Here is a 25,774-nt window from a genome sequence, read left to right on the forward strand (position 1 = left end):
AAAAAAAAAAAAAAGAAAGCATTTGCCAACTCATGCTTGAAATACAAGGTCTGATAGTTAAGTGTGTGAGCTTGTCACTGTGTATGAGCATCGTGGTAGAGTTTTGAATCTGTGGTCTGTCAGTGTCCACAGCTGTGCTTCTGTTGGACGTGGCAGCATCTTGTTGAGGGACATTCATTATTGCTGCATGACTGTGTGTGCCATTGAGAGGATGTTGGAACTTGAATTAGAGTAACAAACAAAATTAAATTTCTTGTTAAATTTGGCAAGAGTGGAAGTGAAATCAGGGACAGGTTAGTTCAAGTTTATAGGGATAATGCCATGAAGAAAACAGCAGTGTGCAAATGGAATAAAACTTTTTCTGAGGGGAGAAAAAATGTCACTGATGAACAGAGAGAGGTCAAAGTGGTCAATAACAAGCAGAACTAACAAAAACATTGCAAAAATTCATTGAAATGTGCATCAAAATCATTGGCTGACTGTGAGAAGCATAGCAGACCAAATAAACATCCATTGAGAAATAGGAAAATCTCAACTGAAAATCTTGGCCAGCAACTCATGGCTTTTGCATCACGACAGTGCAGCAGCTCCCAGGGCACTGACTGAGGAGGTTTTAGCCAGTAAACAACTGTATGGGAACACCCTCCCTACTCACCTGATCTGGCCTCCAATGACTTTTTCCTTAGTATAAAGATAAAGGAAACATAGAAAGGAAGACATTTGGATGACATTTGGGACATCAAGGGTAATACAATGACAGCTCTGATGGACATTCCAGAAAGAGTTCCAAAATTGCTTTGAAGGGTGGACTAAGACACTGGCATTGGTGCACAGCTCCCCAAAGGGAGCACTTCTGAGGTGGCCGTCGTGATGCTCAACAGTGAGCTATGCAGTGCTTTTTATAGGATGAGTTCACAAACTTAGTTTTCAGATCTTGTATAAATATTCTTGATGAAGATAAGTGATATTGAAATAATATTTTTACAGAAAATATTGTTGGCATTCTGTAAACTGCTTTTTCTTCATTGATATCCATTATAATATTGGAGTATGTTCTTTTTGGGGAACAAAATTTTTCTTTTGAAAGAAAAATGGGCTTATCTATTGGTGATTATATTTGTCAGTGTCTGGACTTCAGGCCAGGTGACTTAGCCTCTGAGATAGGAGCAAGCCTTTTTTTTTAATTATTAAAAAAATAAATAAATGATTCTTACATGCAGACCATGCTGAAAACCGTTGCTCACAACAGAAGCTACTGTTTGAGACTCTCTGGGACTTAGGGGCAGCCTTGCCAGAGTGCCCCATGGCTTTGCTGTGTGCTTCCTACTGCGTCCCATCAGGGGACACCTGTCTGCCTGTCCTATGCAGTCTAAGGCTGACCCTTCATTGTGAAATTCCCCATTAACCTTCCACCTGATGGCTCCATTTGCGGGGCTGCTGTCCGGATCAGTTATTTCCTTACAACTGTGAAACGGTCTTTCTGATACTGTCATTTGCTCCCACCATGTGTGTTTATTGTATCGGTGTGGACTCACTGATTCTTTTTTAAAAATTCAATGTACTATCTATTGTGTGTTAGTCAGGTTTCTCCAGAGAAGCAGAACCAGTAGGATTTATCTATGTCTGGGTTGATGTCTGCGAGAGTTATGAGGAGCTGGACTGCGTGTATCAGCAGGCTGTGAAGTCCTGCACTCTGTTGCCTGCAAGCCGGAGGCCCAGGGAGTTAGCCATGGAGTTCAGCTGAGTCTGAAAGCTGGAGAGCTGGGGGCGAGAGCTGGGCATCCCGGTCTGAGGCTGAGAAGCACCAGACTATTGCTTGGCCCTCACTGGGCAAAACTAAAGTGCATTCGTGGGCTTCTCGCTCACTTCAAGTACTGATAAAAAGTATTTGTGGAAGGAACAAACCTTTTATTTAGAAGTGCTAAAATGTAAAGAGGGGCTGTGAGCGCTGAAACCAAGACGTGTCTAAATCTCATAGACGTTGCATTCTTTCTGTGCCTATTACTTTTATTTTTGCCCTTGTTCTTCTTATAAATTAGATGGCCTCTCCAGAAGAGAAGTGTCAGCAAGTTCTGGAGCCCCCTTATGATGAGATGTTTGCAGCTCATTTAAGGTGAGGAAGGAAACACACAAATTTGTGTTTGGATTGACCAGGGAGTTTATCTCACAGTGTCTTATATGTGGAGTAGCAAATAATTGACTTTGAAAAAGTGGAAAAGTGCATTTATGATTTCACTTTGGTGAAGCCTGCCGTGTAATACTGTAAAAAACTTACTATTGATCATATTGACCAAATAGTGTTTTTGTTTAGTAGGGTATGGAGCTACTATTGATCATACTGACCAAATAGTGTTTTTAGTAGGTTTTCATTTAGCCTGACCGTTGACTTACTTTTTTCATGGAAATATTATTTTTGAATCTCTTTGCCTTACTGGGGATACACTGGACTTGAGAGAGCAAGCAACACTGCTTTCTCCTTTACTCTGTGTGTCCCGTCTTCATTTCTAAAGCATTAACTCGGGCAGAAGTTTGTGTCCAGAGCTGTGAGAGACGCGATCACAGCCCTTGTTCTGAGCTGTGGGGACAGGGTGGGCTCTGTGAGCAGGGAAGCCCTGTGGACCCTGCAGAGTCTTCGGAAGAGTTGAAGTGCCACTGTGTCCTCATGGGGGAGGCACCTACCACTTTCTAGCTCTACCCAGTATGTGTCGAGATGCAAACCTGGCAGTGACTGTACGCAGCTGGGAATCTGTTAGAGTGTCCTCACCTGCCTTCTGACAGAGTGCACGGGCCATGCTTTGCCTGTGTAGGTCCCTGCTAGCCCTCAGTTTCCTGGGACTTGGAAGAATAGTCTCAAAATGTGATGTGGGATTTCATCTCACACCAGCCTGGTCTGGTCCCAGCAGTCATCAGTGTGCTTCCGCCTCTGACCTCTGTCTCCTGCCAGGCAGGAGTTCCAGCTTCCAGGACCACTGGGCCCTGGGGTGTCTGGAGCGGGCAAGCTGTGTGGTCTGTGTGACTGTGTTGATATGCTTTCTGGTGGCCTGGCCTCAGTCCCAACATTTCTTTTCTAGGTGCACTTATGCAGTGGGGAACCATGACTTCGTAGAGGCGTACAAGTGCCAGACCGTGATAGTCCAATATCTTTTGTGGTTTGTGGCTGTTGTCCAGTGTGTAACAGAGAGGATAACTTGGGGTTTAAGATCTTGAAATGTTGGGCCGGTTATACAAACCTGAAGTTAGAAAGGAATTGCAATATTTTGGAAAACTCATTCTAGCTATTTCACTTTGAGTTTAAGTTTAGCATGGGTCCTAAGACTCATTCAGTGACTTATGTAGTAGGGAAAAACGCTGATTAGGGAGGGATTTATTTAATTCTGTTGAGGAGGATAGTATCTGTAGGTACAGTTACAGGGACAGGCTAAGTCCTCTTGGTGAAATATCAGAACTCCCAAATTCAAGTATAGATCAGGAGTTCTCAACCTTCCTAATGCCTCCTAATGTCGTGACCCTTTAATACAGTTCCTCATGTTGTGGTGACCCCCAACCATAAAATTATTTTTGTTGCTACTTCATAACTGTAATTTTGCTACTGTTGTGAATCATAATGTAAATATCTGATATGCAGGATGTATTTTCATTGTTACAAAGGGGTTGTGACCTACAGGTTGAGAACTGCTGGTCTAGATGGACACACATGATCACTTAATCATGACTGCTAAACGTGTTAACTACCCCACTTTCTTTTTTTTTTGAGACAGAGCCTCAAGCTATCCCCCTGGGTAGAGTGCCGTGGCATCACAGCTTACAGCAACCTCCAACTCCTGGGCTCAAGTGAGTCTCCTGCCTCAGTCTCCCAAGTAGCTGGGACTACAGGTGCCCGCCACAATGCCCGGCCATTTTTTTGGTTGCAGCCATCATTGTTGTTTGGTGGGCCCGGGCTGGGGATTCGAACCCTCCACCTTAGGTATATGTGGCTGGCACCTTAGCTGCTTGAGCCTCAGGCGCCGAGCCCACCCCACTTTCTTAACTCACACCCAGACATCTTCCACAGAGGGCTCTAGTCAGTGCTTGTTCTGAGTATTTGGAAATATCTCTAGATTTTAGTTTACTTAGGGGAGAGTGGGCTGCTAGCTAGCTATGTTTCCTTGGAATTCAGAAACTCTATAATTGATAAAATAAATTTTATACTATGGAGTCTAAAGCACTTAAATGTAATTTGTGATCATCTGGGCTCAGAGAAACCAAATAAAATGTTTGAAACTGCAGATTAAAGAAATCTGGGCTGAGTGCAATGACTTACTCCTGTAATTCCAGCACTCTGGAGGACTGAGGCAGGTGGATTGCTTGAGCTCAGGAGTTTGAGACCAGCCTGAGCAAGAGTGAGCCCCTGTCTCTACTAAAAATAGAAAAATTAGTTTCTACTAAAAATAAAGAAATTAGCTGAGCATTGTGGCAGGTACCTATAATTCCAGCTACTTGGAAGGCTGAGGCAGGAAGATACCTTAAACCCAGGATTTGAGCTTGCTGTGAGCTAAGCTGACAACACCACATTCTAGCCAAGATGACAGAGCAAGATCCTGTCTCAAAAAAAAAAAAAAAAAAAAATCTAGTAACAAGAAGTCTTTCTTACTTTGAAAAAATATGTATGAAATAAATGTATTGAGAGTACTTAGACCTGATACGCAGGTATTTGTACCGGAGGCTATGCCTTTCCTTCATTAAAGAACTTACCCTTCTAGGACAGAGTCTGCTACAGGGTGAGCTGTACTCCTTAAAACTTGCACCCCATCTTTATTTTTATCCAATGGAACAATACTTGAATTTCTTATATTGTACCTTCCTTAAAATAGTACATCATTCCTTCGGGCATTCCAGGCCCACAAAGAGGAAAACTGGTAAGTGTTAACAGAAACAGCTAGAAATTACCAAGTGGTGATTTGTTTTAAAGCAGAAACTTTAAAAAATTTGTTTAAGAAAAATGTCTCCTATTTTCTTTTTTTTAATCTAAAAAAATGAGTTTTTATTTTTATACACCAGTACAATAATAAACATTTCAAAAATAAAATGAAGAAATAAAATTCACCTGTCATAGGTGTTCATAGCACCAAAATGAACACAGTACTTAAGTATAAACAAAACAAGTACAAACTTTGTAGGCTGAAAACTATAAACCTTAGTTTAAAGAAATTAATAAGACCCAAATAAATGGAAAGGCATCTCATATTCACAGCTTGGAAAGCCCAATAGTAAGATGACAATATGCCCCACATTTGTACAAATTTAGCACAATTCTATCAAAATTCTAACTCGTTTTTCCACAGAATCTGACAGACTTATCCTAAAATTTGTATGTCTCTTATTTTCTATGTAGATTTTTAACACTGGTGTGTTGACATATTATGGTATCAACAGGGATAATGGGAGTTGTGACATCTGTGTAACTGACTGGCAGATCAGACCGTTCATTTGCCCTGTGTCTATAAATATATAAAGTGTCATTTTTATTTCTGTACTTCCATGCTTTTGAATATTTATTAAATACTATTTTTTCTTTCCTTCATCAATTTTGAACTTCTAGTTTTAAACTTTTTATTAAAAAAGTAGACCAACTATAATTTATTGAGTGATATAACATCATGTTGGGGTATTTTAAATTCTTTGCCAAATTCTGAACTTTATGATTCATTAACAAACTATAGGTAAATATTGAAATTTTGCTTATACTAAACTAACCAAAGACCTTTACAAACAAAAACCCTACCCTTTTCCTGTATTAAGTGAAGATTTACCTGTGAAAGGAGTTAAGGGTTACCAACTAGGAGTCCAGTTGTCTCAGGAAGTGCTGTGTGTTCCTGCTCTGCTTTCTGGGGGGGGGGGTCTTACCAAACACATCTCTTTTCAGTGGGGCTGTTTGGATAGTGGTGGAGAGTTGAGAAGGTGGGTTCCTTGGAAAACTGAAGTGCCTGGGGGTGGTGTATGGGGCACTACAGTTGTGGCCTGTACTGCCTGGTGGAGTTCGGGGGGCTGCTGCGGACCCCCTTATGGCAGTTGCCTGTAGGAGTTCTGCCCAAGGTGGGGGCTCGGCCCTCGCGTCCTCTTCACCTGTGCTTACTTTCTGCCATAGGGCCCTGCCCGTCATGTACGCAGTGGCGCTGGACCTTCGAGTATTTGCCAATAATGTAAGTTTAATTTCCTACCCACATTTTGAACGAGTGGGGTTGGGATGTGTCTGGTAGAAGGAACAGAAAAACAAGAGGGAGCCTGACTAGTTATTCTTTCTGGGTCAAGGCAAACAGACTTAAATAAACATTTTCTCAGATCTGTACGGAGAGGTGTTTCTGTATATGAGTAACCATTTATGGCATATATTTTTATTTTAAAAAGGAGCGGAACAACAAATGAGGGATTCTACATTCTCATTCCCTCTTAAGATGCAGCCCATCCCCTCACTTAAAGAATTTGTTTAAGGCCAGACATGGTGGCTCATGCTATAATCCCAGTACTTTGGGATGCTAAAGTGGGAGGATTGATAGAGGCCAGAAATTGGAGACCACCCTGGACAACACACCTAGACCCTATCTCTAAAAACAAAAAGTTTTTTAAAAATTAGCTGGGCATAGTGACACACTTGTAGTCCCAGCTACCTAGGAGCTGAGGTGAGAGGATCACCTGAGCCCAGGAGTTTGACTACAGTGAGTTATGATCACACCACTGCACTTTAACCGGGGTGACAGAGTGAGACCTTGTCTCTAAAAATAATTGAATAGATAAGAATTCTGCTTATTGTAGATTTGGGCAGTAGCCTAAGGTTTCTCTGGTGTGAGGGAAGAGCCTGGATTTGATGGAGGTAACTTCCTTTTGGGGGGTCCATGTGAGCCCAGCATTTGTCAGCTTTTTGGTCTTAGGATTCTTTTACAGTTTTAAAATTATTGATAACTTTGATTCAGGACAGGATGAAGTAAATTTCTCTGTATTTCTCCTGTGAAAAACAGGTAAAACCCTGGGAGTTCTCATGCCAGCAAGGCTCTGGGAGGGGCAGAGAAGAGTCCCGTGTAGGAGGTCCCTGGGTCCTCTCTTGCCTTGTGTCATGAAACACCGACAGGCAGGAACAAAAAGCTCTGAGGAAACCCACTCAGGGGTTTCCTGTGTCCAGGATTGCCCCACTCCCATGTTGCAGAGACTAAGGGGGAGCCTGGCCCAATCAGGCTGGGTGCACCTAGTAAAGTCGGGATCATACCAAGAACCAGGCCATCTCAGCCTCTTCAGATTTTACATAGGAAAGGACGTTTCACCGTACCAACACTGAGGTTACACAGATGCTGGGATTATCTCACAGGGGCTTGGAGGCAGCCATCTACAGATGCTTTGGTGAGCACTTCCAGTGTGCTTGAAACAAATGGAAACGCTGGAAGTCTCGGCAAGGAAATAGAAGACATGAAGAATGAAATAGAAAGTTTAGAACTGGAAAAGATGTGCACTGATGACCTCCAAGAGCTCTTTTTTCTTTTTTTCTAAATTGATTTAAGGGAGCCCTGAGAGATTTTGTTTGTTTATGTATTTATAGAGACAAGTCTTGCTGTGTTGCCCAGGCTGGAGCACAATGACTGCTCACAAGCACAGCCACAACTCACTGCTTCAGCCTCCTGAACTCAGGGATCCTCCCGCCTCAGCCTCCCAAGTAGCTGGGACCACAGGTGCATGCCACCTTGCCTGCTTTTGTTTACTTCTGTTATGGCTATTTATATTTACTGTATTAGAATTTTTACCTGGAAAAATCCTTAAGTATTTATTCCTTTGGAAATAAAAATAATAAACCTTTTGTATGTTGACATAACTTTATTTTTGAAACAGAGTCTCACTCTGTCACTCTGGGTTAAGTGCTGTAGTGTCAGCCTAGCTTACAGCAACTTCAGAAATTTTTTTTTTTTTTTTTTTGCCACACTATGTCACCCTCAGTCGAGTGCCATGGTGTCACAGCTCACAGTAACCTCCTACTCTTGGGCTTAAGCAATTCTCTTGTCTCAGCTCCCAAGTAGCTGGGACTACAGGCACCCGCCACAGCGCCCAGCTATTTTTTTGTTGCAGTTGTCATTGTTGTTTAGCTGGCCCAGACTGGGTTCAAACCCGCCAGCATCGGTGTATTTAGCCAGCACTGGAACTGCTGTGCTACCGGCAGCAAGCCAACAACCTTAAATTCTTGGGCTCAAGTTATCTTCCTGTCTCAGCCTCCCAAGTATCTGGGACTAAAGGCTCCCACCATCATGTCCAGCTAGTTTTTCTATTTTTAGTAGAGATGAGGCCTCATTCTTGCTCAGGCTGGTCTCAACTCCTGAGCTCAAGAGACCTATCTACCTTGGCCTCCCAGAGTGCTGGGATTATAGGCATAGGCATGAGCCACCATGCCTGGTTCATAACCTACTTTTTAAATAAGAAATAAATGCATTTTGAAAACAAAGGTGTCCTTGTTTGCCTTTTACTCTTCAATGTCTGGTTAGCAGAAGCCTGGCCTCCCTTACCTGCTCTGCACTTCTTCCACTTTAGAATGCCCGTCTGACTGAAGTACTCATGGACATTCTAGCCTCACACAGATAGAGGTGGAAAAGGGAGGCGAATTTTAATAGACTTTTCAGATCATTGTAAATAATTCTTTGACTGCCAGAGGTTGGTCACTGTGTGGCCTCTGAAGCTCCATGTGAACTTGCTCTGCCCTCATGTGAAACCCACGGCTGTCACACGCTGCAAGTGGTTCTTTCCTTGTGCGCAACCTGGCAGCATCACGCATGACTCCTGTCTCAGCCCATTTGGGCTGTTGTAATAAGACTGTAAACTGGCTGTAAGCAACACATTTACTTCTTACAGTTCTGGAGCCTAGAAGTCCGAGATCAAGTCACCAGCAGATTGAGTGTCTGGTGAAGCCCTCCTGGCTTGCAGACAGCGCCTTCTCACTGCGTCCTCATGTGGGAGAAGGAAAAGGCTGCTCTCTTGGGTCCTTTTCGCAGAAGACTAATCCCATCCATGGGACCTGCATCCCCATAACCTCATCACCTCTTAGCAGCCGCATCTCCGGATTGCACCATATGAACTGCCGTGGGGCAAAGGCCTTCAGTCGGGGGTTGGGGTGTAATTTGTAAATTTTGGCTCACTGAGTTGTGCGTCAGTTCCTGGTACTGACACACTTGGTTTGTTGAATCCAAACCAAAGGCCATTTCAAAGAGAAACTTGTTTTATTGGTTCTTTGATTAACTGCGAATGTGTGGTGTTAAGGGCACAGTGAGGAGTGTAGTCTGGTGCCCCAGGAGGGTAAAACCAGATGTCAGTGCAGTCAAAAAGATGATCAGTGGCTTAGGGCTGTCAATTGCAGGGGCATGGAAGCCCCCAGGGCTCCTTGCCTGGGAGGAAGTGGTGGTCCTCCTTTAACCAAGACCACCCCATAAAGACAGGAGAAGGCCAGACCCGGTGAGGCTTCTGTGTCTCAGAAGTTTTTGTTCAGGGGTTTTGGCCGTTCCTGATGGGAAGGTCAGGGACTAAGGTCGAAGAACGCCTCTTGCAGGTGCAGGCTTCCACAGATGACAAGCTTAGATTAGTCAAAGACCTACTTGGTTTGTGGAAGGATCAGGATAACATATAGACGTCTCAATTTCCATAGTTCTGTAGTATACACTAGCTGATTTCTCTGGGATCTTTTGGGACTTTGACTTTTATATACCTGTTTTTGCTTTAAAAAAATAATTTTTTAATATTCTGTTAGGCAGATCAGCAGTTGGTAAAGAAAGGAAAAAGCAAAGTTGGGGACATGCTAGAGAAAGCCGCAGAGCTGCTGATGAGCTGTTTCCGTGTCTGCGCCAGTGACACGTGAGTAGGAGTAGGGGCTGTGGGCTTTAAAAACGTCCATGGTTTACTGAGGTCCATCCCATGGAGGTCCCTTGTGAGTGATGTTTTCTCTGCCCAGAACAGCCTCACCCATCCCTCTTCAGGCTGTCTCCACTCATTTTAGAGACTTCAGCCTTCTCAACAGGCCTCTCTCCACTGGACCTGGCAGGAGTCAGATCTTCATCTTTAACACGTGCGTGGCAGGCCATGGTCCTGTTCTTCGTACTCCCTGAGGTAACAGTTCGGATGACTGCGTGGCCTGCTCAGCTGCAGAGAGCAGGAGGGCTGTGTCATCTTCACCACTGATGCCTTTGTGTTTCTTAACACTAAAAACACTGGAACATTGGAATTGAATACAGAAATTGTGCTTGATCTCACATTTCTGCACAGCACTGGTCTTCGTGACCTTTGATCAGTGAGTAGTCTCTTAGATGAGGTGCTAAAAGCATAGGCCGTAGAAGGAAAATAGTTAAACTGAATTTCATGAGAATTAAAAACTCTTGTGCTTCAAAGCATTATCAAAAAAGTGAGAAAACATAGAATGGGAAAAATGTTTGCAAATATTATATCTGATAAGGGTCTAATTTACAGTATATGTAAAGAACTGTTATAACTCAGTGATTAAAAGACAAATGATCCCATTTAAAAATGGGTAAAGGGTTTGAAAAATCTGAAGACACACAAATGGCCAGGAAGCACACACAGCTCATGTCACTAACTCCCAATGACTGAGGCACATACATCAGACATTGGAAATGTTGCCACTTGATACCCACTAGGACAGCTGTGATCAGAAAGCAGGCACATGGAGTTGGGGTGGGGGTGAGCTGGCACAGCTGCCGTGCAGAGCCGCCTGCAGGGCCTCAGAAAGTTACATGCAGATTAGTGTGTGACCCTGCAGTCCCACTCTGAGATAGGTGCCCGAGAGATAAAAGCAAACCCTCAGTAACAAACCCTTCCTCTTGGGGTTTGCTCTTGTCACGTGTCTCCAGAAGAGGCCATTGTTCCTGGTGCCAGACCAGGAGGGTATTACCATAAACAAAGCATTTTCACGTTTATGCCTTACAGAGAACTTGGCTATGCGTTCATAGTTTTTTTTCCCCCATAACCCTTAGGAGTAGATGGAACAGTATTACTATCTATCTCTATTTTCAGATGAGGAGAATGAAAATGAATTTGGGCAGTTATAAAACAAGCTTTGATTATTTCGTTTCTTTGTTTTGTTTTGCAGTTTTTGGCCAGGGCTGGGCTTGAACCCACCACCTCTGGCATATGGAGCTGGCGCCCTGCCCTTGAGCCACAGGCGCCACCCAATTATTTCAAAACTGAATTGTTTTTACGTTATTTTCAGTGTTTCTATATGGGCATATTTTGGTCTAGAGCAACTTTGTGTTCTCTGGCTGGTGAGAGGCCTCATATTTTCTGTACTGGGCACTTTTCTTTTTGGTGCTCTGACCTCATGTCCCCAGATCTCGTGTCCTAGGCAGTTGTCACTGGGCTGCTCTCTGGCACCACTGCCTGTGGGAACTCTTAGCTGGGAGAATCATTTACAGAGTGCAGAGCATAGCCAGCTTAACAGAATTTATTTCAGTGTTTTACCATGAAAAATTTTAACTTTCAGAAAAATTGAAAGAATTTCACAGTGAATACCTGAATACTCTCCAGTCTACTGCACTTGCTCTGCTGTGTCTTCTCACGTACCTTTCCCTCTGTCTCTCCATCAGTTTCCTTCTTTTTTTTTTTTGAATGTACATTCAGGTATCACTTGATGGGGATATGTTCTGAGAGATGCAGCCTCGCGTGATGTCATGGCTGTGCGGGCATCACAGGGCACATGTGCAGACACCTGGGGGCTGCAGCCGCGGCGCACTTGGGCTGCTATGAGTAGCCTGCTGCCCCTGGACTGCGAGCCTGTGTGGTGTGACTCTGGAGTGCAGTGCTGCAGGCAGCTGCAACACAGCCACAAGCGTCTATGTGTCTGAACACACTGAAACATGAGTACAGTATTGGGTCTAGGGGAACACAGTTTGTTGTTGACTAAAACATCCTATGTTTTGCATGACTATTTCAAAGTTAATTGCAAATATAGGCACCCTTTCCCCTACATGCTTCCCTTTCTATTTTTTCTTTCGAGGTAGAATTTACTAAAATGAACTGTGTGTAAATCTAAACTGCGTGTCTGAGTTTTGGCAAGTGCACACACCTGTGTTCTTGAAACCCCTGCTGAGAGGTGGGATGTTATCCTCACTCTGGAAACCCTCCTCTCCCTCCTTTCAGGTGGCCCCTTGCTACTGCCCTGATTGTCTCACTGTGGGTGAGCTTTGCCTGTTCAAGGACTTTGTACAAATGGATCCTACAGTCTGCATTTTTTGTGTCTTCCTTTTTGAGATTCACCCTTGTGTATTTTACTAGTTCATCTTGTAATGAGAAGAGAAAATATTTTTTACATTTTCAAAAATGCTTTTAGACAGTTACTTTTATATAATATTGCTGCAGAATGGGCAGTTTTCCGCTGGTGCAGTGGAGGGAACATGTTACTTATATATTTAATTGGGATTTTCCTGGTTAGAGGTTTTTTTTCCTCCCCAATTTTACCTGTTACAAAAAACATCCTTTTAAAAATGTTTTTTTTATTTGATGACTATGACTGTGAGATTTTATGTTACCATATTAATGTTTAGCAGTTTATTTTGTAATTTATAAATAAAATTTTTATTTTGTATGTAACTTTAAAAAATGATTTTCCCCTAGTCGTGCTGGCATAGAAGACTCTAAGAAGTGGGGGATGCTGTTTCTGGTGAATCAGTTATTTAAAATTTACTTTAAGGTATGTTTCTATTTGAAGACTTATATCTTTGTAAGTATTCTTTCTCTGATCTTCCTATATCTGGTATTACTTATGTTAATTATTAGCTGGACTTTCTGGCATTGCTTGGGAAACAGATGTAACCACATTCATAGTCCTGTTAGCTGACATTTGATGAGTGTCAGATACTCATCAAGGCATCATTCAAAAAGCTACTACTTCGTGCAAGGCATCATTCATAAAAGCTTTACAAATGTCTTATTTAAAACTGCTGGGCACAGTAGCCCACACCTATAATCCCAGCACTTTGGGAGGCCAAGGGGGGAGGATTGCTTGAAGCCAGGAGTTTGAGGCCAGCCTGGGCACAAACTGAGACCCTCTATTAACAAAAAAATAAAAACTTAGCTGGGTGTTGTGGCACACATCTGTAGTCCCAGCTATTGGGGAGGCTGAAGCAGAAGGATTGCTTGAGCCTGGGAGTTTGAGGTTGCTATGAGCTATGATGACACCACTGCACTCTGGTATAAGCAACATAGTGAGACCCATCTGTACAAAAATATTATGGAAATAAAAATAAATTAACTGGTTGTGGTGACATGTGCCTGTAGTCTCAGCTCCATGGGAGAGTGAGGCCGGAGGATTGCCTGAGTCTGGGAATGAGAGGTGACACCTGTAGCTCAGTGGGATAGGGCACAGGCCACATACACCAAGGCTGGGCCAGCTAAAACAACAGTAACAACTGCAACAAAAATAGTAACCGGGCATTGTGGTGAATGTCTATAGTCCCAGCTACTAGGGAGGCTGAAGCAAGAAAATTGCTTTAAGCCCAAGAGTTTGAGGTTGCTTTGAGCTATGATGTCACAGCACTCTATCCAGGGTGACAGCTTGAGACTCTGTCCCAAAAAAAGAAAAACAACAACTTTCTAGAATAGGACCTCTGTAAACAAACAAACAAAAACCAAAATTCAAACTCTGAGGTATTACTGGCTCCAAGGGAAACTAAGGCACTTGTGTAGTAAGCAGCTTGACTGGTGGAATTGCACCCACAGGCAGGTGGCTCTACTCTGCAGCCTTCTGTCCTCAATTGTAATAATTAGCTGTGGATGGACAGACCGGCCTGTAGACCGAGGGCAGTGCTGGGAGGCTCCTCAGCTCTGAGGAGGTCATCCGTGTCAGTAGTTTTTTGTTTTAGGTTTTATTATTATTATTACATAAATAATTTTGATCTAACAAATTTTGCAATTCCCATTTTGAGGAGACATGCTTAGTAAAGTAGAAATATATGTTTGTTTTACCTTTTTTTTTTTTTTTTTTGAGACAGAGCCTAAAGCTGTTGCCCTGGATAGACTGCTGTGGCATCACAGCTCACAGCAACATCCAACTCCTGGGCTCAAGCGATTCTCCTGCCTCCGCCTCCCAAGTAGCTGTGCCTACAGGTGCCCACCACAATGTCTGGCTATTTTTTGGTTGCAGCCATCATTGTTTGGCGGGCCCAGGCTGGATTCAAACCTGCCAGCTCAGGTGTATGTGATGCCTTAGTCACGTGAGCCACAGGTGCTGAGCCTATTGTTGTTTTTCAGTATTTTAAATAGATTGTTGCCTCCTATAGATCAACAAGCTCCATCTGTGTAAACCCCTAATCAGAGCCATCGACAGCTCCAACCTGAAAGACGATTACAGCATGGCCCAGAGAGTCACATACAAGTACTACGTGGGCCGCAAGGCCATGTTTGATAGTGACTTTAAGCAAGGTGTGTAATCTCTTCTCTGGTATTTCAAATAAAATGTTGCATTCTGAGCAACTTGAATGACAGAGATAGCTTCAGAGAACATGGTTATTAAGGTGGAATATTTGTGTAAGAAAGTCCAAGTTATATATACACTTTTTAATTACACCAATATTAAGTAAAGGTAAGTTATATTTAAAGGTTTTTACTCTATACTGGGTCTCTGAAATACTTTCAGAGTGTCACAGTTATCATGAAGTCCTTTCTGAGCTTATCTTACCCAGCATGGCTGTCTGTGAGTAGAATGTACGTCACTGCTCTCTCTGAGCCTGTGGCCCTGCAATGCACGCTGGTTTTGTGGACGTAAGAAGTGGAGGTTAGGACCACGTTGAGCTCAGCTACTGACTTACTGCCTAAATAGTCCCCTGTGGGAATGACTCAGCAAGCAGTGGAGACATGGCTGGGTGCAGTGTCACATTTCATGTTGTGGCTTTTGGCCTAGCGGGCGGGCATCATTTGGGCACAGTGCCGAACGTTGTGAAGTCACGTTAACATATTGGTTTATGTTGTTGACTTTCTCTAGAATGTGAAGCCAGTTTCTTCTTTTCTATCCTTTTTGATTAGCTGGTGGGAGGTGCTGCTTTGTGATCTCTCCTGGTGTGCTCAGACCAGACTTGTAAACTCACTTCCTTGCCTTTTGTTGGGCACACAGCCCCCACAGTCCGCATGGCTGGGAGGCCTTCTTCTCCCCGTGGGTTGCAGCCACGGGCTCTCTCGTCACTGCACTGGTGACAGTAAGCGACTCTGTTGGCTTAAACCGACTGACTTTTCATTTTCTTTCACAGTTTCAAAGAAGGGCTTTTCTGAATTAATTCTATTGTCTCGTTTTTTTTTCCTTAAAATATAAAGCATAAGGGTAGATATTTTTAAATTATCTTTTGTTGAATTCTTTTGATCACACTGATAATTTTTTCCCTGAGGACTCATTGAGTGATATTTTTGACTACCTAATACACCACAAATGATTTGTTATTTTGATACTGTGTATTCAGTTTCTAAAACCTTTAGAGCTAAAAAGTTCCTTCAAGACAATCTCATCTATCACTATCATTTCATCGTTAAGGAAACAGAGTCGTGGAGATGGTGGTTCTCTGAGACTGCTGAGTGTATCAGGGACTTACTTACGTGCATGAGCTCTTGTGTCTTCTGCCTTGTGCTGCAGAATCAGTGATTCTGATTCCATTTCACTGAGAGGAACCCTAGAGCCCCAGATTGTATTTAAGTGGGTAAAATGTCTGCAAGGATTGTGGTGATTTTAATTCTTTTTTTTTTTTTTTTTTGAGACAGAGCCTCAAGCTGTCACCCTGGGTAGAGTGCTGTGGTGTCACAGCTCACAGCAACCTCCAACTTCTGGGCTCAAACGAGTCTTCTGCCTCTGCCTCCCAGGTAGCTGGGACCACAGGCGCCTGCCACAACACCCGGCTATTTTTTGGTTGTAGCCATCATTGTTGTTTGGCGGGCCCAGGATGGATTTGAACCCGCCACCTTAGGTGTATGTGGCGATGCCTTAGCCGCTTGAGCCACAGGTGCCGAGCCATGATTTTAATTCTTTTGTGTGATTTTATATTTGGAGTATCTCACTCGTTATATACTTAAAATAATATATTAATTTCAGGTATTTATATCCCTCTAAATATTTTTGTTCCAACCAAAATACATTGTTTGATGCACAATGTCTGAAGTCTCCTCAAAGATAGCAGAACATCTCAGCATGCATTAACTGTTAGGAAACACATTTTTGTATGTCCAAGGGAATTTGGGTTCAGTTACCTTTAGCAGGAGTGAAGGTCCACTTCTCAGGAACTGGGTTGCAGCAGACAAGCTCTAGCAGCTGGGGGGATACTGCAGACTTCCAGCTGAGTCCTTGTCCCTTGACCTGCAGGGCTGATAATGGGCACAGCTCAGTGGGCTGAGGGTGTCTGTACTCACTGCTCCACTATACATTTATTTTTGCAAATGGCCACACAGTTTTAGAGCAGAGGCAGTGGTTCTCACTATAGGTTCCCGCAGGCCCCAGGCCCAGACTGCAGGGCCTGCTGCTTTGGGTAACATGGCCTATAGTTCCGAACCATATTTGGGACTTTATATCATTATTCAGAAAGAATAAACAGTCAGTGTCAGGGTGCCTCTGTCTGAAGGAGCATCTCACTTTCCTAATTCTTTCATTTTTTATTGAGATGGGGTCTCACTATGTTGCCCCAGTTGGTCTCGAACTCCTGGGCTCACGCGATCCTCCTGCTTTGGCTTCCCAGAGCACTGAGGTTGCAGGTGTGAGCCACAGTGCCATATCTCACTTTCCTGATTCTTGAACCAGACTCAGCCTCAGCAGAGCCTCTCCTTATCTGGGGAGAAGGTAGAACCACTGTCCAGAAGTCTCTGGCCATTCACCTTTACCCTTCAGGCCTCTACAACAAAGCTCAGCCCTCTGCACTCTGCTCGAAGAGTTCCGAGTTAGCACGTGTTAAACTCTCTGCAAGACTGTGCTGTGCAGTCTATAGCATTTGTTTTGACAAATTGATCATTTTTGTATTTTGAAATCTGTTAAATTCAAGTATATTTTACATGAAATGGTATCCCCTCTTATTGCTGTCAGGACAGAATTTATCTATTATTAAGTTAATAAAATAATTTTTTTTAAAGCTTATGTTTTTATCAAGTGGAAGGTACATGATCACTAAATTATATACACAGTGGAGGGTGGTGTTTCTCCAATTTATTTTTACTCTATTTAATTATACATGATTAAAATGATTATAGAGGTACATTTTAAGATGTTTTTTGGCTCGGCGCCTGTGGCTCAAGCGGCTAAGGCGCCAGCCACATACACCTAAGGTGGCGGGTTCGAATCCCCAGCCCGGGCCCGCCAAACAACAATGATGGCTGCAACCAAAAAATGGCCAGGCGTTGTGGCAGGCGCCTGTAGTCCCAGCTACTTGGGAGGCTGAGGCAGGAGACTCGCTTGAGCCTAGGAGTTGGAGGTTGCTATGAGCTGTGATGCCATGGCACTCTACCCAGGGGGATAGCTTGAGGCTCCATCTCAAAAAAAAAAAAGATGTTTTTATGTTTTCCATGAATATGGATATCATTTGAGCAGAGGTAAACTTTTAACATGCTAAACACAATGGCTTTCCAGGTGACCTTAGGTAAACCAGAATCTCAGTACAAGTAAATTTCCTCAGTTTTCCTTCTGCCCAGACAGTTCTTGTTGAATGTGGGGCTGTGAATTATACCTAATAAAATTCTCTGATCACAGAAATGAAGCTGGGCTGTTTTTTAAGGCATAAAAAAGACGAAACAAATACCTAAGGATGGGACAGTAGGGACATGCGGGGCAGAAAGGGAGATGTAGTGACTTGGAACTCTGTCAGGAGACTGGTGAGCTTAGGTGTTGGGGTCTAATGCTTGTCGGGGTCCCTGGTCATCTTGTCTAATGCTTGTCGGGGTCACTGGTCATCTTGCAGCTGAGGAGTACTTGTCATTTGCCTTTGAGCACTGCCACCGTTCAAGTCAGAAGAACAAAAGAATGATTCTGATATATTTACTTCCAGTAAAAATGCTGTTGGTGAGTGATTATTACTCAGTTTTTGTAGGTCTTTGTGCTTTCAAAGTGATCAAGCTTTCTTTTCTCCCACTTAAAAATTAAAAAAAAAAAAGCAATATACACTTATGGTAAAAAAAAGCAATATACACTTATGGTTAAAGTGTAAGTGGTTTAGGGGCAGCATCTGTGGCTCACTGGGTAGGGCACTGGCCCCATATACCAAGGGTGGTGGGTTCGAACCCAGCCCCAGCCAAACTGCAACAAAAAATAGCTGAGTGTTGTGGCAGGCACCTGTAGTTCCAGCTACTTGGGAGGCTGAGGCAAGAGAATCGCCTAGGCCCAAGAGTTAGAGGTTGCTGTGAGCTGTGACGTCAGAGCACTCTACTGAGGACCTAAAAAAACAAAACAAACGTAAGTGGTTCAGAGTGACCTGTAATTTGAAAAAGCAATTGGCATTGTACCTAATCCTACTTAACAGGACAACCAGATCTCAATGTTTTAGCTGAGTCTCCTGGAAGATATTTCTGTGATTCGTGAATCTTAGAATTATACTGCTGTTTCTTCAGTTCTCATTCCCTTCCTGGGACATAAATGATAAGAGCTGTGAGAAGGGCAAGGCCAAGGACACGGGTCACCATGTGCCTGAGTTTTAAGCCAGCGTCATTTCCATACCATAGAGTGTTTTTAATCCCCACTCAGCTACACATAGAAGTTCTAAGAAATTTAGGTTGCAGTTTTTAAAAATTTAATTCCTTGGAAAGAATTTTATTGAAGACAATTCTGTCAAAGATGAAAGCATTTTTATTCTGGAAAACTCTGTTTTAGGGTCATATGCCAACAATTGAGCTTTTAAAGAAGTACCATCTCATGCAGTTTGCTGAGGTAACCAAAGCCGTAAGGTAGAGTATTTTATTCTTTTCCATTAGAGATTTTTAAAAAACTTAAAACTAATAAAAACTGTGCATTCTGTGTGAGAGATCACTGCTTTCTGACACACTCTCGGCTTTTGCTCTGCAACTGTGGCGTCTCCTCACCGGTGGCCAGCGAGGGCAACCTGCTGCTGCTGACCGAGGCACTGACCAAGCACGAGACATTCTTCATTCGCTGTGGTATCTTCCTTATCCTTGAGAAACTGAAGATCATCACCTACAGAAATCTCTTCAAGAAAGTGTAAGTATTTGCCCCATATGTCTGTACTCTGGAGAGACTGTGGCTGAACTATCAGGCGCTGAGAAACAAGTTGCTGGCTGGGGGGCACTGCATGGGCAGGCCCCTCATGTTCCTCTAATCATGTGGAATAAAGTGGAACATCCCCACTGCCACCCTTGTGCTGAGATAGGTGAGCAGCACAGGCTTGGCTCGTACTTCTGGGTAAATGGCCGGGTTCTGTGTGGTGAGAAGACCTGGCAGCAGGAGCCACTCCTGTGTGTCAGAAGGTGAAATATTACACAGGGGCTCCTTGTCTCACACTTGACACTGGAAGGTGATTCTTCTGAGGCCTGATGCCAGCAGGCCTCAGTTACCTAAATGTAAGGTAAAGGCAGACTTCCCACATGCGGGGGTGGCGTACCCAGCTCAGGAAGGCCCAACTTTGTTGAATCCAGAGGACACTGCCCATTGTCAGATACATCCTGGTTTCAGAGACACTAAAATGTCAAAAAATATGTGTCTCTAAAGTTAATGAAATTCTTAGTAAATACGAAAAGCTATATTTGTAGTAGTGGGTTTTTTTTTTTTTCCTAATTTAAAAAGTCAAGGTGTATTTGGCTTCATCTTATCTATTTATTTTTTAGAGACAGAATCTCACTTTGTCGCCCTTGGTAGAGGCTAAGGTGTCACAGCTCACAGCAACCTCCAGTGCATGGGCTTAGTCGATTCTCTTGCCTCATCCTCCCGAGTCGCCGGTACTACAGGCGCCCACCATAACGTCCAGCTATTTTTTTGTTGCAGTTTGGCCAGGGCCGGGTTCAAACCCTCCACCCTCGGTATATGGGGCTGGTACCCTACCCATTGAGCCACAGGCACTGCCCTCAAGGTATATTTGATAGCTCTTATTTTTATTTTATTTTTTATTTTTTTAGAGACAGAGTCTTACTTTATTGCCCTGGGTAGAGTGCTGTGGCATCACAGCTCACAGCAACCTCCAACTCCTGGGCTTAGGTGATTCTCCTGCCTCAGCCTGAGTAGCTGGGACTACAGGTGCCCATGACAACGCCCAGCTATTTTTTTGTTGCAATTTAGCCGGGGCCAGGTTCCAACCCACCACCCTCAGTATATGGGGCCGGTACCCTACCCACTGAGCCACAGGTGCCACCCAGCTATCTTATTTTTAGAGTATATCTAATAGATAGAAAAATTATTTTTGCTTTTTCAACACTGATTACTAAACAATATTGTTTCCTTACTGACTCACAGTACCTTTTCTTGGCTTTTGATGTGCCGCAGTCCTGCTAGTGATTGTCCTGGCCTTTTCACCCCCTCTCCTAGGTATCTGCTACTCAAGACACACCAGCTGTCCCTGGACGCCTTCCTGGTTGCCTTGAGGCTCATGCAGGTGGAAGACGTGGACACGGACGAGGTCCAGTGCATCCTCGCTAACCTGATATACATGGTGTGTCCTTGCTGCAGCCATGCAGCTGTTCACAGCAGGATTCAGTCTTGAATTTGAAGTTTTAATGTGGTGGTATTAAAATTGTCAATAAGCCCTTTGCTTTTGTGAAGGTATTTTCTGACAGAACTAATTTTATCCCAGGAAATATCATTCAGAGGGCCTTATGAGGGAGACGCTTTGTGTGTTTATGTGTTTTCTGCCAGAGTGAACACTCACTGTCCATGGGAGTTGATTCCAGGCCCCACCTTGGGTTCCAAAGTCCTCAGATGCTCAAGTCCCTGACAAAATGGTGCAGAGTTTGCACAGAATCTGTGCACATCCTCCAACTGCAGTAATACCAAATGTAGCGTAAATGTTATAGAAATGGCTGTTATACTCTATCATTTAGAGTAGGATGCCCGAAAGAGTCATGTGCAATACAGATCCTTTTTTTTTTTTTTTTTTTGTAGCATTTTTGGTCTATGGTTGGTTGAGTCCATGGAAGTGAAACCCATGGATATAGGGGGCCAACAGTATTTATTTTTATTTAATATGGTGTCCCAATGACTCGAATTGCACTTCATCGGGGGAATGTGCCCGTGCCAAGGGGCTAATTAAGTCATTCTCTATCTTTGCTTTGATTCAGATTAGAAATGTAAACTAATCCTTCTTTTTTCTTCCTCCAGGGTCACATTAAAGGTTATATATCACATCAGCATCAGAAGCTGGTTGTCAGCAAGCAAAACCCATTCCCTCCACTGTCTACAGTGTGTTAACCACACATGCGTCCCCAGGGGGACACGGGAGTCCTCGAGATTTTGTTCCTGCTGATGAAATCTGCCTTGTGCCTCCTCCAAAGCCAGGAGCCTTTGAGGAGCATTTCCAGGGATGCTGAAGCTACGTTTCCTAACAGTCCGAGTGTCTGAGGCCACTTCATTATTTATAAGAGATGTCAACTTCATGAAGACGTGGAATCCTCTTTCAGAAACTGTAAATAGCCCTGCTGGTTCTAGAGTGTGTGTGGAACTTCTCTGAAGGGTGCTTTGTGTAAAGGCAGCTGCAGCCCACTTTTCCTAAGTGTCGTCCCTAAAGCTATCCTTGTAATTTTCTGTAGTTCTTTCTATAAAAAAGGCATTCTGAATTTATCAGATGGTATATTCTTCATTATATCTTCCAGGATATGTCCATTTTTATATATTAAATTTGAACATTTTATGTCATCAAAATGCTTGGTTAACTTGAAGCTTCTTTTCAAAGCAGAATTTGATTTAAATTTCCCACATTGTATAGATTGCCTATGTAGATGCTTCTCCACTTATAAAGGTCATGTTCCAGGAAACCCCCTGTATTTTGAAAATATCATAAGTTAAAAATGCACTTATGCACCTGTCCCACCTCACATTGCTGCCTAACCTGGCCTTCCACAGCTGTCCTCAGGACACTCGGTCAGCAGGGGGACAGAGTTAGCCACCCAGAGAAGCACCAGGCATCCCATGCCACTCAGTGACCACCAAGTGAACCAGGAGTTGGTCTCTTCTGCATAACTGTGGCCTTGACTGCCATACCATTGTAAAGTCTGTGTGGTCAGCTCTGGTTGTATGGCAAAGTGCCACCAGCTGGGCAGCCTAAAGAACAAATTTCTTGGCTTGGCACCTATAGCTCAAGCGGCTAAGGTGCTAGCCATATACACTGGAGCTGGCGGGTTTCCAGCCCAGGCCCATCAAACAACAATGACAACTACAACCAAAAAATAGCTGGGCGGTGTGGCGGGTGCCTGTAGCTACTGGGGAGGCTGAGACAAGAGAAGTGCTTAAGTCCAAGAGTTTGAGATTGCTGTGAGCTGTGGTGTTACAGCACTCTACACAGGGCAACAGCTTGAGACTCTTGTCTCAAAAAAAAAAAAAACCAAATTTCTTTCCTCCTGTTGCAGCAGCTGGAGGTCTGACTGAAGCAGGTGCTTGTGGGGCGGGTTCTGTGAGGGCTGCTGTGGCTGCAGACCCTCGTTGTCTTCTCTGCTGAGAGGGCCAGTGTCTCCCTTTCCTTGTGAGGCCAAAGCCCTATCAGGTCAGGACCTTGGCCTACAACCACACACAGCCTGTTTTCAGACGCAGTCACTTCGGCGTTAGGACTCAGGGGTGGGAACCTGCAGCCTTCAGGACCCGTAGTGCAACCTTCTCCACATGTGGCCTTGAAGCCCAGTTCCCTGCCCTGAATCTGAGCTTGCTCAAGTCTCTTGAGCTCCACCACTTCTCAGCTGCTTCAGAATGTGTCTAGGTGTGTCTGCAAAGATTTACTAAAGAAGAAAAACTTTTAGTTCATCTTTGCGAGGTTGATTCTGAAAGCTACTTGTCCCCTTTGTGCAAAGACAGGCTTTTCTAAAAAGTGCAATGTCCCTCCTACTCCACAGGGGCCACATGGCTCAAGACTCCCTGTGTGTCCTTCGCCTTGTTCCTCCTGCCACGGGACAGGCCCTCCCAGGGCTTTGAGGCATAAAGCAGCAGCACCTTTGGTTTGCCCTAAATCTGCAGTGTGGCCAGGGTTCAGTGGGCAGGTTGTGGTGCCCTTGGGGGCTGTCTGGGTGCTAGATGATCCACTTATTTGCAACAAGTTCTCGAGTGATACTGGGCTGGAGTGCAGTGGTGTCATCACAGCTCACTGCAGCCTTAAATCCTGGGCTCAGGTGGTCCTCCTGCCTCCACCTCCTGGAGTGGCTGCACCCAGCACCCTTGCAGATTCTGACAGTCCATCTCTGTCCTGTGTGAGCTGCTCCTCAAACTCATGTTTGGTTCATGTTTGCTTTCTTCCTGTAACTGGGGCCTGTGTGCTGAGACCTTGTCCTTGAGTCAGCTGACACCAGGGTCAGCACAGCCACAGAGTCCAGCCAGGAAGGGCACCTGAGATTGCTGGCCTGCCAGCTGGCAGGTCCCCACAAATGACAGGCTGCACTTGGAAGGATCAGCTGCGTGATCCCCACCCCCCACTTCCACCAAGTGCCACCATTGGCTCCAGGGGCTCTCCAGCCTGCCCTCCATTCTGAGGCCTCTTGTAGGTGTGGGACCTGGTAGGTCTGCACTCACACTGGAGCAGTGGGGCGGGGACATGGGTAGTGTGGGCCTCCCTCCTGCCATGCCCAGCCATACTGGTCTCTTGCCCACTAAGGCTCTGCTACCCCACCCCTGTACAGGGATAACCCATGTCCTGCTCCTGCCTATTATTCAGGGCCTCCCTGCACCCCTCAGTCCTGCACAGTGGGTCTCCCCACAGCATTGAGCACTACTGAGTGGCCCAGGCATTTTGTAAGAACAAAGTGCAACTCTGACCCCTAGAACTGTGCTTGGCACCCTGAGCTGATGCGTGTTCTGAGGGCTACATGGACATCTCCCATCACAACCTGCCAGTTACACGCCCACCCTGTAAGGAATCACCCCGGAAGTCCCTCCATCTTGCATCTGTCTGTCCCCTCCACATCCCCACACAGCCCTCACTTGCAGGTAGGCTCGTGCCTGCCAGGGGCTGTCTGATGGGATCCCCACCTTAGAGTCACTGAGGCAGGTTCACAGCTGGCTTTGGCCCTTGCAGACCTCACCAGGCCTTCCTCAGTGTGGGTTCACCTCACTGTCCCCTGCGGTTAACCCTGTGCCAGGACACAGGTTGCCCACTTGTCCCATTAGGGGTGACACAAGTGCTTCCCTGGGAGAGGTTGTGTCCACAGGCTGTGTCTTCACAAAGTCAGCTGAAGAGTCACCTTTAGGCCAATACAGCCCTTGTGAGAGGTTTCTTCAGGACTGGCAGTGACCCCCAGTGGGGACAGCAGTCCTGCTACCCAGGGACTTGCCCCAACCTGCTAGAACAGCTCCAGGTAGGGGAGTGGGCTCAGTGCCTGCTGCCCCCGTCCTGACTAGAGCATCTCGTTACTTACTTCCTATGTTCACAGACAGGAATCCCATGTTCTGGGTCATCAGCAACTCAAGCGTCTTGCTGGGGCCAATCCTTGTCCCCTGCTCCCACAGAGAAGCCCCTCAGGAGCTGCAATGTCATGGGGCGTGGGACAGCAGTGAGAGGAGATGGGCTTCATGGTGGCATCTTGGCACCCCTTGCCTTCCGGGTCATCTTCCACATAGTAGACACCCCATACTCATGCATTGCAAGGGGGCCCCCACCCAAGCTGACCACCTGGGCCTCAGAGCCAAGATCTCAGCTGCCAGTGGAGCCCCATGGTGTCCCTCACTCTGCAGGGCCTGGACTTTGGCAGTCGTCTCTCCCACCCTCCTCTCCTTAGCCCTGAGTTTCCTTCCTGTTGCCAAAAGTGTACAGCACTGGCCGTCTTCCCAGTGGGCAATGCTGAGGGCAGAGGCCTTGGGGCAACATTCCCTGTGATACTGCTCCCCAGGTTCTAGAGACGGGTCCAGCCCTGGTTTGTCCTAGAGACCACATCTGCCCAGAAAGTCCCCCTACAAGCCCTGGCACAGTGTTCCCAAACACCTCCCACGCCCACCAGACCGTTTCTGGGAAGTTGGATGCTGTTCACATTGATCTTTCCTGACCTGGAAACATCTCCTATTTACAAAAGCTCTGTCCTGTTCCATATTTTAGGGAAGTTTTTGTACTAGAACTTTTAAACTTTGCTTAGAAAAGGTGGGAAAAACGCAAAGAGAAGTTGGGAACACATGGGAGGCCCTGTCTGAGGTGCCCTTTTCTGCTTACTGAAGGTCCATTTGGTTTTTGTGACTTCTTACCTTGAAAGCCCAGGGACATCAGTGACGTGTGTCAGGCAAGAACTTGGCCCCTTGGTGTAAGTGAAGGAAGGAGCCCCATAGTCCCTCCAGCCACCTGCATGGTGCAGTTACCTGAGGAGGTCCAGAAACTTCTGGCCAGCACTCCCACCGCTAGAGTGATCTCAGGGCCTGGGCCGTGGCTGGACACAGGTCTATAGTCCAAAGGTCCTAATCACAGCCAGGGTTGACACCCACTGTCTGGGGGGCACTCGCCAAGGGGACAAAGCCTGCACACCTCACCATGCAAGGCCCACTGGGGGTGAGCCTGGCACCAGGGCTCCTGAAGGGCACCGGCTGCTCGGGTCAACTGCAGACATCCTCACTGGCCCAATGTCTGCACCTCTCCCTGCCAGGGAGCCCACACTGCACAGGAGGCCCTGGGAAGAGCATTTCCCAGAGACAAGC

General features: G+C 45.1%; 1 protein-coding gene and 1 long non-coding RNA gene across 10 annotated transcripts in view; one reads left to right on the top strand and one right to left on the bottom strand.

Moving 5' to 3' along the window:
* The window catches only part of PCID2 (PCI domain containing 2), a 27,528-nt gene extending 6,051 nt beyond the window's left edge, over positions 1-21,477 (top strand). For 3 of the 9 annotated variants that reach the window (XM_003799985.3, XM_012811519.2, XM_012811521.2), the window contains exons 3-14: positions 2,040-2,113; positions 3,072-3,137; positions 4,854-4,895; positions 6,125-6,179; positions 9,749-9,852; positions 12,622-12,697; positions 14,286-14,427; positions 17,925-18,025; positions 18,830-18,903; positions 19,049-19,174; positions 20,492-20,615; positions 21,281-21,400. In XM_003799985.3, the coding sequence (XP_003800033.1) occupies positions 2,040-2,113; positions 3,072-3,137; positions 4,854-4,895; positions 6,125-6,179; positions 9,749-9,852; positions 12,622-12,697; positions 14,286-14,427; positions 17,925-18,025; positions 18,830-18,903; positions 19,049-19,174; positions 20,492-20,615; positions 21,281-21,370 (1,074 nt within the window). In that variant the 3' untranslated portion in view covers positions 21,371-21,400. The other 6 variants (XM_023519186.1, XM_023519188.1, XM_023519187.1 and 3 more) reach the window with 6 other exon arrangements.
* LOC111728483 lies at positions 16,233-25,156 on the bottom strand. The gene is made up of 2 exons (XR_002775760.1): positions 24,514-25,156; positions 16,233-16,347 (listed from the first exon to the last, which is right to left on the bottom strand). It is a non-coding gene; the product is annotated as an uncharacterized LOC111728483 (long non-coding RNA).
* Between the last annotated feature and the right edge of the window lie 618 nt (positions 25,157-25,774).

Source organism: Otolemur garnettii, unplaced genomic scaffold (genome assembly GCF_000181295.1).
Source record: "Otolemur garnettii isolate 467f Iridium unplaced genomic scaffold, OtoGar3 scaffold00161, whole genome shotgun sequence".
NCBI classification, from domain to species: domain Eukaryota; kingdom Metazoa; phylum Chordata; class Mammalia; order Primates; family Galagidae; genus Otolemur; species Otolemur garnettii.